The 16,774-nt window shown below is 41.8% G+C and overlaps 1 protein-coding gene across 1 annotated transcript in view; it reads right to left on the reverse strand.

The window, feature by feature from the left end:
* cdk19 (cyclin-dependent kinase 19) overlaps positions 1 to 16,774 on the reverse strand; it is a 119,842-nt gene that overhangs the window by 14,611 nt on the left and 88,457 nt on the right. The window contains exons 7-12 of the mRNA XM_017697751.2: positions 13,238 to 13,381; positions 12,047 to 12,116; positions 9,643 to 9,715; positions 8,138 to 8,235; positions 7,682 to 7,760; positions 5,784 to 6,023 (exon numbers count right to left, since the gene is read on the reverse strand). Of these exons, the coding sequence (XP_017553240.1) occupies positions 5,784 to 6,023; positions 7,682 to 7,760; positions 8,138 to 8,235; positions 9,643 to 9,715; positions 12,047 to 12,116; positions 13,238 to 13,381 (704 nt within the window). The remainder of the gene's footprint in view (positions 1 to 5,783; positions 6,024 to 7,681; positions 7,761 to 8,137; positions 8,236 to 9,642; positions 9,716 to 12,046; positions 12,117 to 13,237; positions 13,382 to 16,774) is intronic.

Consider the following 16,774-nt stretch of genomic DNA (forward strand, 5'->3'; position numbering starts at 1 on the left):
AAGACAAGCAATCTGTAAACGTAAGATGGTAGCAGGGCTGCAGTAGATAACACGGCCACGCTGATAAGATTATCATTAAACACATTTCTAGAGGCAGAATTCAGAGAACCAGCTGGTAAGTGCGTTAAATATGTGTGTCTGTCAGGGAACCAAATGAAGATCTTTCACAACCATTCCTTTAAAGCTGATCTTCCGCTTCTCCGGGGTTCGGGTCGCAGGGGCAGCATCCTAAGCAATCATGTCAAATGATACAGGGTTTATGTGTATAATAAAATAGTGTAAAACTAGTAAAAATTGGTCAAAAAATATTGTAAAAAGTAAATAATAAAGTAAATGTGCCATGTGAAATGTTTCCTGTTCCTCTGGTTGCCACTCTCTTCCCAGCATAACAGATCTATCCCTATTCTCGACAGCTGGCAAGGTGTTCTTGTCATCAAATACTGCTCTTTTCCTCTCCAGACATACCTTTGGTCACTGTGGCCAAAACGTTCTATTTGTATTTCATCCGTCCATAGCACTTGTTTTCAAAATGCCTCTAGCTTATTTAGATGTTGATATACATCATTCAGACACTGACTTTCTGCTGACCCTACCATGCAGATCATGTGAGCATCACTGCACAGTACAGCAGTGCACCACCACTCCTGTGTCAGCTAAGACCCTCTGCTGCCATGTGGGGGTTCTGCCTTTCCAGTCAACATATGAGCTGTTCTATCTAAGAGTTTTCTTGGGCTTCCAGATCTTGTCTTGACATCCACAGTTCCCCTTGACTGCCAGTTGATTAGAGGAGCCCATGGTTTTCAACACAAGGTTGGAAGAGTCAAAGAACCTACACTCTGAATTTTGATATCAGCAAACGACATTTGTTAAACATCCTCACCAGTCCTACTGAGGCATTTAAGTGGTGTGCAAACTTCTGTAAATGCCACAGTTACTGTTTTTGTCTTTTAGCTTTTTTTAAAATGTCACTTTTTTAAAGTTTGCTGCATTTTTTTCACTTCAGAAATGAGCAAAACATGTTTGACCCACTGTAAGGAAGCCTCAAAATGTTGTGGAGGTGCAAATACCTTTACCTAGTGTGTGTGTGTGTGAGAGGGCGGTCTTACGCACCGGTTTGACCCTCGTGTGTCTGTTTATGTCCCTGGGCAGGGTCAATTAAACCCACAGAGTGGCACTGTTGCCTGTATGTAAAAGCATATGAAGGACAAGAAACTGCGAGAGAAGGTCTGCATGGTGGAACGTAGTGGCTGAAAACTAGGACACAGTTGGTTGCAGTTGGGGGTGCGAGTGATTTTTTTTCTTCTAAACAACCTACGAGACACAGTTTTACTCTGCTTGCAGCTGCCTGCCTGCATGCACTCTCAGTCCGGATAAACAGAAACATAGCAAATCTTGCTTATTCAGCTCTACAGAGGTTTTCTTGGAAGTTTGTTAACCACTTATTCTCCAGGGTATAATTTGGTTTGCCCATCTGAATTTACGGGACCAAGGCAAATTATTCAGTACCTGCATGCAAATGTAATTTTTTATTCTATGATCACACATATTGCTCCATACTGACAATTTACTGCTGAAAACCAAAAAATCTTAGATGCTCTGTGTGTTATTTCATAAAAATAATTTGTAATGAAAATAAAGTTTATCACTGAAGAGACGCCATCTGTTTATATTTTATAGCCCAGATACATCACCATCTATTTGACTGGACAGAAGGCAGTTACTGCTCTCATACGACACCCACCTTCTGAATGTAGCTCATGAAATATGAAAGTTATAAAGAATATGACAGAGTGCATTTTGGAACCACTGGTGGAGTTTAAGAGGCTAATATCGCAATATTGATATTTGCAGCTCTATAACAAAGAAAGCTTCAATATGCAAACCACACATTGTTGTTGGATTTCATTTTTTCCCTCATTCATGGCCCATTTATGATATTTGAGTGGTTTACGTGCAAAAATGAAACCAAAATTCAATGTTCTATGATAAGGGCCGTTTAAAAAGGTGCCAAGTGTAGATTTATATTTACATTTATATCATTTATAGCATTTAGAAAGCTTAGAATGATTCACTTCATCGCTGTCGGAAAAATCCTTATGGACCTTATGCAGGTCTGAAACTTCACGCAGGGAAGCGCAGATGCTTCAAGCTATGCAGACAGGGTTTTACGCGCAGCTGCACTCAAAAATATGTTAGGACACATTTTATAACACAACACAAGCGTGAACTGCATTCTGAGGGTTATAGCAAGGGGTGCTATAATGACAGCCAAGCCTGCCCAAGTGGTCCTTCTACCACCAGCACGTTTTCTCAACTTCCATAGCAGACAAGCGGTTGAGTCTCACGCAAAACATGGCTGACAAACATAAAATATATGACACATTATCACCTGTACATTCCAACAGAAGAGGTAAAGCAGCTCACTTTACTCTACTATGTTTAGCTGTCGAGGCTGTTGGATTAACAGAAGATCCCTCTCTGTGTTTCATCCCTTCAGTGTAGGAACATATGAAAGCACACTGGCTTTGCAATGTGTTGGTTGAGTGCTGTCATTTGCTTTGCAAACTTGCCCATGTTTCTGTATGGGGGAATGAGGAAATAGCATGGTGGGAACACCTCAATCATAAATTAGGATGTGGAGAAGGGGGGGCGTGGCCGAGCATCGAATGCAGGATGGAGAACCAGCAGGCTAAGTAGCTGACGATGGCCAGCTGTGCCTTGTTTCTGCCAGCCTACTTATAGCCATCTCTCCCTTCAGCAGGCGGCAGAGGCCTGAGAGAGAAGGAGACCAGTGAAGGCACAAGAGCAGAGCTGGGTTGAACCGAGCCGAGTTAACTGAGCTAAACAAGCGGAAGAGAAAAAGGACTGAAAATTCCCCGTGAGCTGTGCCTTATTTTGTGGGCTGAAAAGCCAAGTGTTTTGTTTGAAATAATAAAAGAGAGCTCTCCGCCTTTACCTCCTGCCCCCCCGGCATCTTTCCTCCTTAAATATCGTCACAGAGGCTTACTGGTGCATTTTGCCGCTTGCACAATATGAGGTGCAGCCATGCTATCATCTCATTTGAATATAGTGGCAGCACAACACAAACAACAGCAAATAACACCTGAACCACTCTGGCAACAATTTTCCTCAATAAGAAGCCATTGTGAATGACACTTTCTACATTTTGTACACACAGTAGATCCCTCTTTGATTTGTCCTCTGCCGCCACCTCAGCACACACACACTGCTGTCGGAACAAAATCTCGTATTTCCAAAATGGTAACTTTACAGGAGAAGCAAAAAACATACTTTATTTTTAATGTAAGTGAATGGAACCAGACATCTCACCAGGTTATTTTGGACCCTTTCTTTTGGCCCGTTCTTAATGAAATTTACAAACATTGTAAAGGGCAACAGGTATTTTCAAATGAGGTCAAAAACTGAAAAATGACAAAAGTGGAGATTTGAGGTTTTGTTCCGACAGCAATATTCAAAAAACACGTTTTGATCTGTTTGCGGGGGAGCAGCACTGCAAACCTTCTAACAGCTGGAGAGGAGAAAAAAACAGCTCAAACTGGATTTTTGCTCCTGATACTGAACTTCACTGTTTCACTATCACCAGTTCACTGTTTGTGTGGGGAAAGCAGGTTTAGCTTGAAATTTGACATGTTGAGATTCTAATGACACGCCTCAGTGAAAGTAATTCAACAGCTGTTTTTTTCCTTCTCCTGCATTTTAGAGATGCTAAAATCCGACAACAGTGATTAGAAATGCATTTTTTCAGGTAAAATCTGAATTTTTTTATAGTCAGTATTTAACATTTAACTTTTGTTAAATGTGCAAATCAAATTCCTAAAATATAGAATTATATATTTACTACTTATAATTTAATATTCACATGTAAAACTGATTTCCTGAAATACAAAAATAGAAAATTAAAGCTAAAGGCATAGTACTCAGACTTTCAGCATGTTCATTTCATTTTTAATTGCAATAAAAAAATACCAAAGATTAAGCTTTGATTTATGTTAGTAAAAGCTGTTAATGCAATTGTAACAAACCGGAAAAAGGCTACAGTTCTTATTTATTTAATTCCATTTATTTTAAATTTCAATAAAGTGGGGCACTTAATGAAGTGGCCAGCTGGGGTATGCGGAGCACGATCCAGCAATCATTTGACTCAGTGATAAATCGGTATCAAGGGTAATCCCCGATGTGCTTTTAATATATCATAAGGCATACTGCAATAGCAATGTGTAGAAATAGAACTGCAATATGATATCTAGTGGCAGTAGGACCTGGGGTGGGGTCCAGAATGTTCATGCTGACTGCAACACTTCACAGAAACAGCATTACTCACTTTCTTCTCTGACTGTGTATGTGTGAGTGGTTAAAGTATAACCTGTAGCTGACTGCCCGCAGCTGTGTGCATCACTGACGCTCTCTGAGCAGAAGAGTGTCAGTTTCCAGTAAAGCACACTGAGCACTGGACCTGGCGTCAGGGGGGCATTTAGAGGAGCAATGCCCCCAACCAGTCATCATGCTCTACATCATGCTTTAACAGTGGTGAGTGGCAAAAGCCAATCAAAGTGAATCTAAACTGTTAGCTGTGTGTGTTCAGTGTAAATGGGCACGGTGACTAATGCAGGAGGGCTTGTATGTATCGCTTAGCACTGGCTGCAGTTTAGGGATGTGCTGTTTGTTCTGGGGAGATTAATTAACAGACGTTTCCTCAATACTGGACTGTAGATCTGCTGTGAATGTGGCTCTGCTCGTGCACCTGTATCAGTACTGCAGAGGTCAATAGAGTAATACAGCATAGTTATAGTATATACAAATGATCAGGGCCCTTAGCGCTCTCTCTCTCTCTCTCTCTCTCTCTCTCTCTCTCTCTCTCTCTCTCTCTCTCTCTCTCTCTCTCTCTCTCTCTCTCTCTCTCTCTCTCTCTCTCTCTCTCTCTCTCTCTCTCTCTCTCTCTCTCTCTCTCTCTCTGAGGGCGTATCAAATCTCAGGCCTGCAGTACTCGCTCACTTGCTCAGCTGGATGAGGCACATTGTCCACAGCCACACGTCACTCACAACGAGAGAGTTATGCAAAGTAGAAAGAGAGTTGGGACAAAAAGCAGAGGAGAAGAAGAGAAAACGAAGACTGAAAGTGCATTTCAGACTTTTCGGACAGTGCAGGTCCAAACCTGACTTTGGAAAGTACCTCTCACTAATGTTGTGGTTACTGAAGTTAAGGTTAGGGTCATACTTAGAACAGCCTTATTTCATACACATACAAACACTACATGGACAAAAGTACTGGGACACAGCTCTTAATTATTGGAGGAGTGGTGTAAAGTATGCTGCCACTGGACTCTGGAGCCATGGAAACACATTCTGTGGAGTCACGCTTCCCTATCTGGCAGTCTGATGGACAAGTCTGGGTTTGGTGAATTCCAGGAGAACATTACCTGCCTGGCTGCATTGTGCCAACTGTAAAGTTTGGTGCAAGAGGGATGAGGCTATGGGGCTGCTTTTCAGGGGTTGGCCTAGGAACTGACCTCAACCCCATCGAACACCTCTGGGATGACATAATAGCTCCTGTAGGTATAATGTGTAGGTGTCCCAATACTTTTGTCTATACACCATATAACATTAGAATACACAAGAATTTTGTCCATAATTGTCCATAAAGCTTCATCATATAGGTAAATAATACCTGTATGTATAATACATGCTTTTATATGTCATGTCTTAGGTCCCTCCTCTAACACGTGAGAGAAAGAATAGGAAGTATATAGTAAGAGTGAGGCACACCTGGTAGTCTGACTGCAGGACGTTTGTTCCTGAGGTGGCCCCTGAGGGTCCGATGCGGGGCTTCTTGTTTGGAGGCCCCTGGTCCTGGCCGTGCTGGATGGAGGGCCCTGTGTTGGCCCCTGCTGCCCCCGACGTGCCGTTTGTCTGAGCGGAGCTTTGTTGTGACTGAGCCTGCTGTGTTTGCGTCTGCGTCTGAGCCTGCGTCTGCGCAGCCGTCTGCTGGTGCTGCTGCGTTTGGTTCTACATAAAAACATCATATTAGGGCTTTGTAAAAACCCACAACTCTTGACTGACCTGCATTGTTTTGACCATCAATGAATTATGTATATGGATCATGTAAGAAAGTCTTCATTCACTGACAGCCAGATGATGAAGTGTGTGTAATTTAATCAACATTATTAACTAGCAAGGTTAGTTAATAGGAGAAATCTGCAGTGTTAACATCAGTTAGCTTGCCAAGTTATCTTTTCTTACTTTATCTGCTGAAGTTTAGCTTGATAACTTGAAAGTTAGCTTGATTAACCAGGGACTGCACATGGACACTATTAATGCACTTATATGCATGCAATCTTTTGTAGAAGAAACATGTCCTCCTCAGCATATAACACTGCAATAGCTAGTTCCAGACCTAGATTTAACATTAGCATTAGGCCATCTGAAGGGGTAGGTTCCCTTGCTAAAACCTCTTGCTTATAACATCACGCAATCATGCTTTCACGCCACCATTTTGGCAGGCAACTTCAGGTTCATTCGGCAGCACAGTGGCGGATTCTCATTGGATAACAAAGCATTAATCAACTCAGTAAAGTCATAAAAACACTTTTTTGGGGAAAACTCAGTTTATACTAATTTTTAAAGCATAATACCGTATATTGTTCAGTGTATTTCCTTGATTTCGTTTGATTTGTTGCTGTAGTGATAATAAATGAAAGTGGAAATCTAAACGAGTGGATCAGCCGCAGGAGTTTTTAAACATTGTGTCCACTTACTGTCCATTCTATTAGACACATCTACATTGTTGGTCCACCTTGTAGATGTAAGGTCAGAGACAGTATCTCATCTGTTGCTGGACAGTTTGTGTTGGTCATCCTCTAGTCCTTCATCAATGGTCATAGGACGCTGCCCACAGGACGCTGTTGGCTGGATATTTTTGGTTGGTGGAATATCCTCAGTCCAGCAGCACTGCTGTGTCTGATTCACTTATACCATCACAACACACACTAGCACACCACCACCATGTCAGTGTAAGCGCAGTGCTGAGAATGATACACCACCCAAATAGTACCTGCTCTTTGGTGGTCCTGTGGAGGTCCTGACAACTGAGGAGCAGGGTGAAAGGGGACAAAAGAAAAAAAAGTATGCAGAGCAACAGATGGACTACAGTCTGTAATTGAGGAACTACAAAGTTCTTGTATATGGTCAGTGGAGCTGATAAAATGGACAATGAGTTTAGAAACATATACTTAATGAAGTGGCTGATTGTTGCAGTCGGAGTTACAGCTTGCCTACCAAAATGGCGGTGGGGTGTTCTTAATGACAATCTAATACTATGAACTAGGCACAAGAACCTACCACTGTAATATCAGGAGACTGAAATATTTCCAGGCTTTGATTAATGTGACCGTTGTTCTCTGCATCAATGATTGGATGTGAATTGAACAACATTCATATTTTGTTCCCATACATACAAGTTGGCACTGAACATCTTGAGAAGCCTATTTATTTTAGAGTAATGTGTTTTGCTTCAAAATGTTCCTTACTGCAAGTGTTACGGATGCTACCAGGTAGCCTGCTCCAAAATTCTGACAAATTTGGCAATAACTAAGAGAAGCAGGGTTTTCTCTGAAATCTGGAAATGGTCAACTGGATGTGTTTAGTGTTGCGAGATGGAGTTGTACCTTCTCCGTCTTCTCCTCGGGTTCATCCTCGTTGAGGAACTCGCGTTTAGGGTATGGGATCTGACATCCTGCAAAGACACTGAACAAAGAAAAACACACGGCACAGTTCTGTAAACGCACCTCCCATAGCGTGACTAATGTAACTGCGGTCTGCCCATGGGAGCTGACCCACTATCGGATATTTACACTGCTACGATGCAGTGCAACTCTTTTGTTCTGTTTTTCTCCAATGAAATTCTCTCCAGGCGTTAACGTAGAGCCGTAAATAGCAGTGAGTGGCTTCAGGGGAGGCTCTCAAATGGCGTTTCGATCTCCTCAAAAATAAGCCAATACCTCACAATTGACATGTTTCTCATCAATACTGCCAAAGGACTACGCTGTTGCTGCAGAGATCATTAGATACTAAAAGCATGTACACATCCTGTGCGTGTGGCGGTATGGTTCAGTGAGTCTTACTCGGACGTGGGTAGAGGCTCCTCCAGGAAATAGGGGTCTTGCAGTGCTTGTTCAGATGTGATTCTTTTGGTGGGATCCATGGTTAGAAGTTTCTGGAGCTAGATCAATAACAAAGCACAAGTTGTTAACCTATGGTATGCATTAAGTATGCACTTAAAAGAATACTCTAGCAGCATCTGTAGCACAACTGCAGTATTCTGTTGTACTTAGAGAAAAAGAAACTTATAACATCAAATTATTCTGAATAGTTGGCTTGATGCCTAAATCACTGCCTTATTTTCATTTTTAGAGAAACGTCATTTTTAAAATCCATTCATGGTGGAGAGGTTATGAGTTGACCAGTCATTAAAGAAAACCTTTTTAGATTGACCACTATTTTACTATTACTAACATTACATATAAACGCTCAGAAAACACATAGGTTCACTGGTGGTTTTGGATGGTAAATAAAATGGCTATATTAGTGTTATATACACTGAGATGCCTGTTCCTGAGTCGGTTCCTCGGTTACATTACAGGCCTCTGAATTTTGCTCAAATTCGATCTCTCTGACACGAGTGACTCAAATTTGTCATTAATGTGAATGCCCCGAAACGACCCGCATGAATGCATCCTACTCACCTGAATGAATCATGTTCATCATCAGCACAAACTAACGAGCAGAACGAGCTTCGCTGAGTAGATAATTATCTCTGATCAGCTCTCAGCTTCATTATTAGAGTCAGACGAAGGTGAAAAAGATGAGATGTGTTTTTTTTTCCCACCATCTACAGCTTTAAATTCTGTTCAGGGCTGCTGCCATGGTAACACCGAATGATGGCGCAGGTGCAGTGGGGGAAAAAAAATTATCTGATCTAGGACCACACACGAAAGTGGCTCAGGTCAGATTTGAAAATATCAGATATGCGTGTCCACGCAGCCCTGAAAACATCAGATTTGAGTCACATTAGAGCAAAAAGTTGGATTTGTGCCACTTCAACCTGGTAATGTGAACGTGGCCATTGTTTACTCCTCAAATGGTGAATTATGCAGAAGACAATTCACATGCAAAAGCAAGGGGAAAGTAAGTCAAAGGAAAATGAAACTGGATTTCAAAAAAATCATTAAAAGCTGCAGAGAAAATGCGACTCCTAACAACCACCTGGAAGACCTGGTAGACACCAAAACTGTCCCCATCAGATAAACAGCACTTAAAGCTTTCATCGTTGAGAGAGAGGAGAAAATCAGGCTGCTTCAGATCTGAAAAAACACAGGTCTTTCTGTCCATCCTTCCTCTGTGAGAAGACAGCTCAGCGCTATGGCTCTAAAAGGATATGTAGTTGTTCAAGAAGCCCTTACTGAGGAAAGTTTGCAGGTCAAAGAAAGAAGTTGCTGGTGTTCTTAGAACAGTGGATAGACCATCCTGTCCAGACCTCAATTTCACTGAAAGTGTTTGGGATCCTGAAAAGCAGAAAAAACAACCAACTTCTAAACCTGAAAGTGTGATTTCTGCATTATACACTTACCAACAGAAAGACTTTGCTGTCTGGTTTTACTTTATGCTTTTCCATGTACTTGATGAGGCTGCTGTTAGCATACCTGGTAAAAAAAAATAAAATAAATAAAACAGTTTGTTTAAGGGTTTAAAGCTCATAGGCAAAACAAGCCTAATCACAGGTTAATGAGTTCATATTGGTAATAAACCTTCAGTTTAAACCAGTGGCTATTCATGACAGAGTTAGGCCTTAAGTTTGGGCCATAAATGTCAAAACAGCTATACAATAACGCTAATTTCTGCCAGTATCCCTATGAGATTTCTAATAGTACATAAGCACTAAGCTTACATTTGTGCATATTAACATTGTTTGGCTGTTCTAGTTTAAACAAAGACCTTTGAATCTTGCAAAAGACATGTTGTATGTGAAGGTTGTAACAGACACTAACATGCACTGTATTTCCAAAATTATTCACTCACTCATCCAAATCATTGAATTCAGGTGTTCTAATCGTTTCCATGGCCACAGGTGTATAAACCCAAGCCCCTAGGCCTGCAGACTGCTTCTACAAACATTAGTGAAAGAATGGGTCGCTCTCAGGAGCTCATTGAATTCCAGCGTGGTACCATGACAGGACGCCGCCTGTGCAATGCCTGGTGCATGACGGCAACTCATCCATGAAGTGGCAGGCCACGTAAAATGACAGAGCGGGGTCAGCAGATGCGGAGGCGCATAGTGCGCACAGGTCACCAACTTTCTGCAGTCAATCGATACAGACTTCCAAACTTCAGGCAACTTCAGATTATCTTAAGAGAGCTTCATAGAATGGGTTTCCAAGGCCGAGCAGCTGCATCCAAGCCTTACATCACCAAGCGCAATGCAAAGTGTCAAATGCAGTGGTGTAAAGAGGCGCCACTGGACACTAGAGCCGTGGAGATGTGATGTGACTCTGGAGTGATGAATCACGTTTCTCCAGCTGGCAATCCGATAGATGAGTCTAGGTTTGGCGGATGCCAGGAGAACAGTACTTGTCATGTACTTGCATTGTGCCAAGTTTGGTGGAGGGGGTTTATGGTGTGGGCTTGTTTTTCAGGATTTCAGGGCTTGTTTTGGGCTCGGCCCCTTAGTTCCAGTGAAAGGAACTCTTAATGCTTCAGCACCAAGAGATGTTTCACAATTTCATGCTCCCAACTTTGTGGGAACAGTTTGGGGACGGCCCCTTCCTGTTCCAACATGACTGCACACCAGTGCACAAAGCAGGTCCATAAAGACACGGATGAGCCAGTTTGGTGTGGAAGAACTTAACTGGCCTGCACAGCGTCCTGACCTCAACCCGATAGAACACCTTCGGGATGAATTAGAGCGGAGACTGCGAGCCAGGCCTTCTCATCCAGCATCAGTGTCTGACCTCACAAATGCGCCTCTGGCAGAATGGTCAAACATTCCCATAAACACACTCCCACCCCTTGTGGAAAGCCTTCCCAGAAGAATTGAAGCTGTTATAGCTGCAAAGGGTGGGCTAACATCACATTAAACCCTACAGATTAAGAATGGGATGTCACTCATGTTTATATGTGTGTGAAGGCAGACGACCTAATACTTTTGGAAATATAGTGTATATTTTACTTTTAACAGCAATCTACCAGCTTAACATTGACTCTTTCAGTAAAAGCCCTGACATAGAGCAGCCACTGTTTTCCCTTTCTAACAATTAACTGAAACTTTTCATGACTTCGTTACTTATGTGGGTAGTTAATATAACTTTTAAGACCTTCAGTTCAGCTCCTGAAGTCCTAATCAATGGGGGAGTAAGCATGGCTGTTTCTACCTAGATACCACAGACAAAAAATTCCTGATTGGACAATTTCCCTATGGAAAATTTTACCCATTTTGCCTCCAAAAAAAGTTACCTTATACTTGCAGAGTTTAAATAAAATGAATTTATTACATTTAAATAAATTTATAGCCTGCGATGGACTGGCGACCTGTCCAGGGTGTATGCTGCCTTTTGCCCGAAGACTGCTGGGATAGGCTCCAGCACCCAAACCCCCCCCCCCCCCACCCCCCGCAACCCTGACGGAGAAGCGGCTTAGAAAATTGATTGATGGATGGATGGATAAATTTATAGCATGTACATTTGTGGTTACCAAGAATAATTCAGCCTTCTTTGAAGCCCTAGAAGGGAATAAAGGTGTAAAAGGGCACTAATAATGGGTAAAGCACTTTAAGCCAAGATGCAGGCCTAAAACACTTTCATTAAATTACCATTCAGAAGCTGGAGGGTACTCAGCATACTGCCCAACCAGACACAGTGCAAGACAATATATGTAAAGTTATTCAAAACTGAAAGTACAATGTTTACAAAGTAAAGCACGCTGGACTCTAATAGGGTGGAACTATGGCCGTCAAAATGTGCATGTAATATTCCACTCACGTTGTTCTCCTGAAGTCTTTCTGTAGGGTCGGGTATTCTGGCATCTTCCGTATGTCCTCCCAGTCTTTGTCTGAAGAGTAATACACACACACACAAACACAGGCTGCAATAACGTTGAGCAAAGCTAGCAACGATCAGTATGTTGTGAAAAGGGCAGTTGGCAGCCTTTCATCAGTCGGCCCAGTTTGCTAAACTTGAAATGGTGTAAATACCTTTCCACACTTTGTGGTTGGTCTGGAGCTCGTGATGATGAACCAACAACAAACGGCTTGTACCAAATTAGGACAACCAAAAAATAAAGGCTTTGTGTTGTGCTCAACAAGTTCACCCACGTCTTCACTGCTGAGTGCTTTCAAATGGTTGTGCTGTATATAACAGCAGCCTTGAGAACTAAAACAATAAACTGTGTGGTTGCTTATTTGACAGGAATTATTACTCTACACAAAGCAGTCACAGCGTGTGGCAGCATTTGTGTGACAAAATAATATGTTTTGTTCGTTTACATGCTATAATATGCAGTATTAGGCAGATGGAAATCTGAGACTATGTGGGAGTGAATGAGGCGAATGAAGTGGGTTCTAGTGACCTTAACACTGAAAAGGACTTCTGTCCTTCCTACAATGACGATCAAGCCAGTATGATACTTTGTGTTTTATAGCTTTATACAGCATCTGGTGTTGAATTCTGGGAAGATGCTTACAGTACAGGCAGCATATATTGTATCAAACACCTTACCGTATAACTACTGTAATAATACTGTAATGATATGCGGCATCCTCAGCTTCACTGTAAAACTAGACATATAAAAAGAATGGTTCTTCACGGGTTTCTTAGTAAATGCAAAGCTCCACACATTCGCACTGAAGTACTAAGGAACGTTTCAGCCCAGACTTCTTTTTTAAATCAAAATACAGGGCAGCCAATCAGAACACAGCTCATTTATATATCAGAATCATAAAGGCACAGTAACACAAACAGCCTGTTTAACCCAAGCGATGAAATCAGGTGGGATTATAACTGTTTTTGGTACATAAAACCACAGAAATGTACTAAAGTGGATATCAAGGCCCTCCCTCTGAAATTGGTTTGGACCCACCACTAATTATAGATTTTCAGTGTATTTATTCATATAAACCAACACTGGTCCTCTTATTGAGCTGTTTAAGGCTCTGTGCTGGGTGTAGGCCGAACCTGCAGGGAAGCCCATGACGCTGAAGATCCGATCGAGCTGGTCGTGGTGGAAGGGGTTGCTGGTTTTGATGTCCTCCTGACGGCAGTGAAATATCGGCTCTGAGGTCAGCAGCTCTGCGAAGATACAGCCTATCGCCCAAATGTCTGATGGAAAACAAGAACAAAATGACACTGAAAAACGACAACAGCAGCAACAATACAGCACAACTCAAAAAAACGTCATGAAAGACACATCATCCAATGATTTAAAGTAAAAAGCACAAAACTGCAAGACAATCCAAGCCAACTTTACTCATATACCTGAAAACACACTAGCAATTAATGACAACACTAATCAGCATCTGCCTTAGTGTCTGTGAAGAAAGCTGGGGTTATTGGAGTTTGGAACTGCTGTAGGTCATGAGTGTTAAGGAAGCAGAGCTTTGATTCAGATACGAATACACTGAAGGACAAACTGCCATTATGAAACTCCATGCTGTGAGGTTTAATAAAACAAGGTCAGCTGCATAACACCGCATGAAGCCGACAGGACGTAGTGGTCATGCAGTCAGATAAACTGAAATATCCATTGCACAGAGCATATAATCCATTAAAACATACAAGAGCTTGATGTTTATTTCGTATTGAGCCTTCAGAAACCTCACAGGCCTGCTGCCTCAATGAGATGCACATAACCTATTGGTTAAATAGACTAAATAGCGAAAAAACTGATATTATATTGAGTAGTTGAGGCTTCTGTGTAATAAATGTTTTTGATTTGAAAAATGAATATCTTAATAGCTGTTTTGGCTGGATATGAAATAAATGAAGGGTGGTCTCTGACTTTTGCACAGTATTATACGCCAAAAACACACAAAGTTGTTTTCTGTACACACACTATATTGCCAAAGGTTTTTGGTCGTCTGCCTTCACACACATATGAACTTGAGTGACATCGTGTTCTTAATCCAATGGGTATAATATGATATCAGCCCTCCGTTTGCAGCTATAGGCTTTACACAAGGGTTAGGAGTGTTTATTGGAATTTTTGACCATTATTCCAGAAGTGCATTTGTGAGGTCAGACACTGACGCTGGACGAGAAGGTCTGGCTTGCAGTCTCCACTATAATTCATCCCAAATGTGTTCTATCGGGTTGAGGTCAGGACTCAGGGCCAGTTAAGTTCCTCCACACCAAACTCGCTCATCCGTGTCTTTATGGACATCACTTTGAGCACTTGGGCCGTTCACAAACTGTTCCCACAAAGTTGGGAGCATGAAATTGTCCAACATCTCTTGGTCTGCTGAAGTTCCTTTCACTGGAACTATGGGGCCGAGCCCAACTCCTGAAAAACAACCCACACCATAATCCCCCCTCCACCAAACTTTACACTTGGTACAATGCAGTCACAGAAGTACCGTTCTCCTGGCAACTGTCAAACCGATTCTTCCACTGGATTGGGAGATGGAGAAGAGTGATTCATCACTCCAGAGAACGTCTCCACTGCTTGAGTCCAATGGTGGTGCTTTACACCACTGCATTTGCTTTACATTGCACTTTATGATGTAAGGTTTGGATGCAGTTGCTCGACCATGAAAACCCATTGCACAAAGCTCTCTACACTGTTCTTCAGCTAATCTGAAGGCCACATGAAGTTTGGAGGTCTGTAGCGATTGACTCTGCAGAAAGTTGGAGACTTCTGCACACTATGCGCTTCAGTATCCGCTGACCCCGCTCTGTCATTTTACGTGGCCTACTACTTTGTGGAAGAGTTGCTGTCGTTCCCAATCACTTCCACTTTGTCAGAATACCACCGACAGTTGACTGTGGCATATTTAGTAGTGAGGAAATTTCAAGACTGGACTTGTTGCACAGGTGGCATCCTATCATGGTAACACGCCGGAATTCACTGAGCTCCTGAGAGCGACCCATTCTTTCACTAATGTGTGCAGAAGCAGTCTGCAGGCCTAGGTGCTTGGTTTTATACACCTGTGGCCTTGGAAGTGACTGGAACACTTAAATTCAATGATTTGGATGGGTGAGGGAATACCTTTGGCAATATAGTGTATCAGAGCTTAGCTTCCTTCTAATACATCAGCTACAAATACTGTCACACTGTGACCCCTTACTAAAATATTGTGATCCCCAATTAAGCTCAGACATTGACTGCTGGGTGGGCAGGCCAGATATAGAGCAAGGAAGGCTCCTCAAGTACTCCTATAATAGGAATTTATATATCTAAGCATGTACACTGATCAGGCATAGCAACATGACCACCTCCTTGCTTCTACGCTCATCGCTCATCTTATCAACTCCACTTACTGTATAGCAGCACTTTGTAGTTCTACAGTTACAGACGGTCGTCCACCTGTTTCTCTGTACACTTTGTTAGCCCCCAAAGTTACGCATTAACTTTCAGACTTGGGGAGACCTTCATTTCAAAACAAAGAGATCTAACTGCTACAATCTACTCAGGACTGCACTTTTAAACCCACATTGTTTTCCATTCTACTATCTGTTTCATACTAATTGTATTATGTGGTTCTTAGAGGCTGACCGATATATCAGTCGGCATTCATGTTATTGGTGAAAAATCGTCCACTAGCAACTTTTTCTGACCCAGAAAGGCCGAGAGGTGCCTATAATTGTTATCTTGAGATCACGACCCAAACAGTGTGGGATACCAATTCAACAGTACTGCCAGTGTTAGCTACATAGTAAACACAGGAAGCAAGATGGCTAGTAAGCCCATTTGGTCACTTTGGGCTTGCACTTTAGTAGATGAAGTGAATGAACAAGACAAAATAATTAACCTGTTAATTGCAATTATACATATGACAATTAATCATCAGCTAAAAGTTCATGATCGTGACAGCCCTCAACATTGTCTTGACTCGGTCCCGGGGTAAGGTGGACTCGGAAATTGCTCGAGAGCCGGGTGCGATGTCTCAATCTGATCAGAAGCTTTTTTCTATCATTACTGAACATCGACAACATCCTTCAAGCAGAATAACAGCCCTTTACATGTTTACATAAACTGTGTTCACTGCTGGTTGAGGACCTAATCAATCTTTCCATGATGGCTGAATATTGTTTGTTTATTGAGGTTTATTGGTTCCCAAATTCAAACACCTCCTGAGAGCAGACTGGAATGTTATTATTACTGTTTTCGTTTAATAATAAGAATGATTGTGTTATTTGGTTTATATTCAGTTGACATTCGATGGTGATTCTAAACATGTTTTAGAGAAGAACCATCATTTGCTTCCACAATGCAGTGTTGGGCTAAGACTATAATTTAAAAATAATGAATATTATTTCAGGTTATACATTGTCATATTTGCCAAAATACATCTTAAAACAAAACGTTTTTATGAAAATACAGTATATCAGGTACAATACACAATAAACCCCAAACACATTTAAGCTTTATTTCCTTACTTTTTTCTTTTATATTCTTTTGGTAGTGACAACTCAAAGTTACGCATTAACTTTCAGACTTGGGGAGACCTTCATTTCAAAACAAAGAGATCTAACTGCTCACCATGTGGCCGTGAG

This window comes from Pygocentrus nattereri, chromosome 4 (assembly GCF_015220715.1).
Source record: "Pygocentrus nattereri isolate fPygNat1 chromosome 4, fPygNat1.pri, whole genome shotgun sequence".
NCBI classification, from domain to species: domain Eukaryota; kingdom Metazoa; phylum Chordata; class Actinopteri; order Characiformes; family Serrasalmidae; genus Pygocentrus; species Pygocentrus nattereri.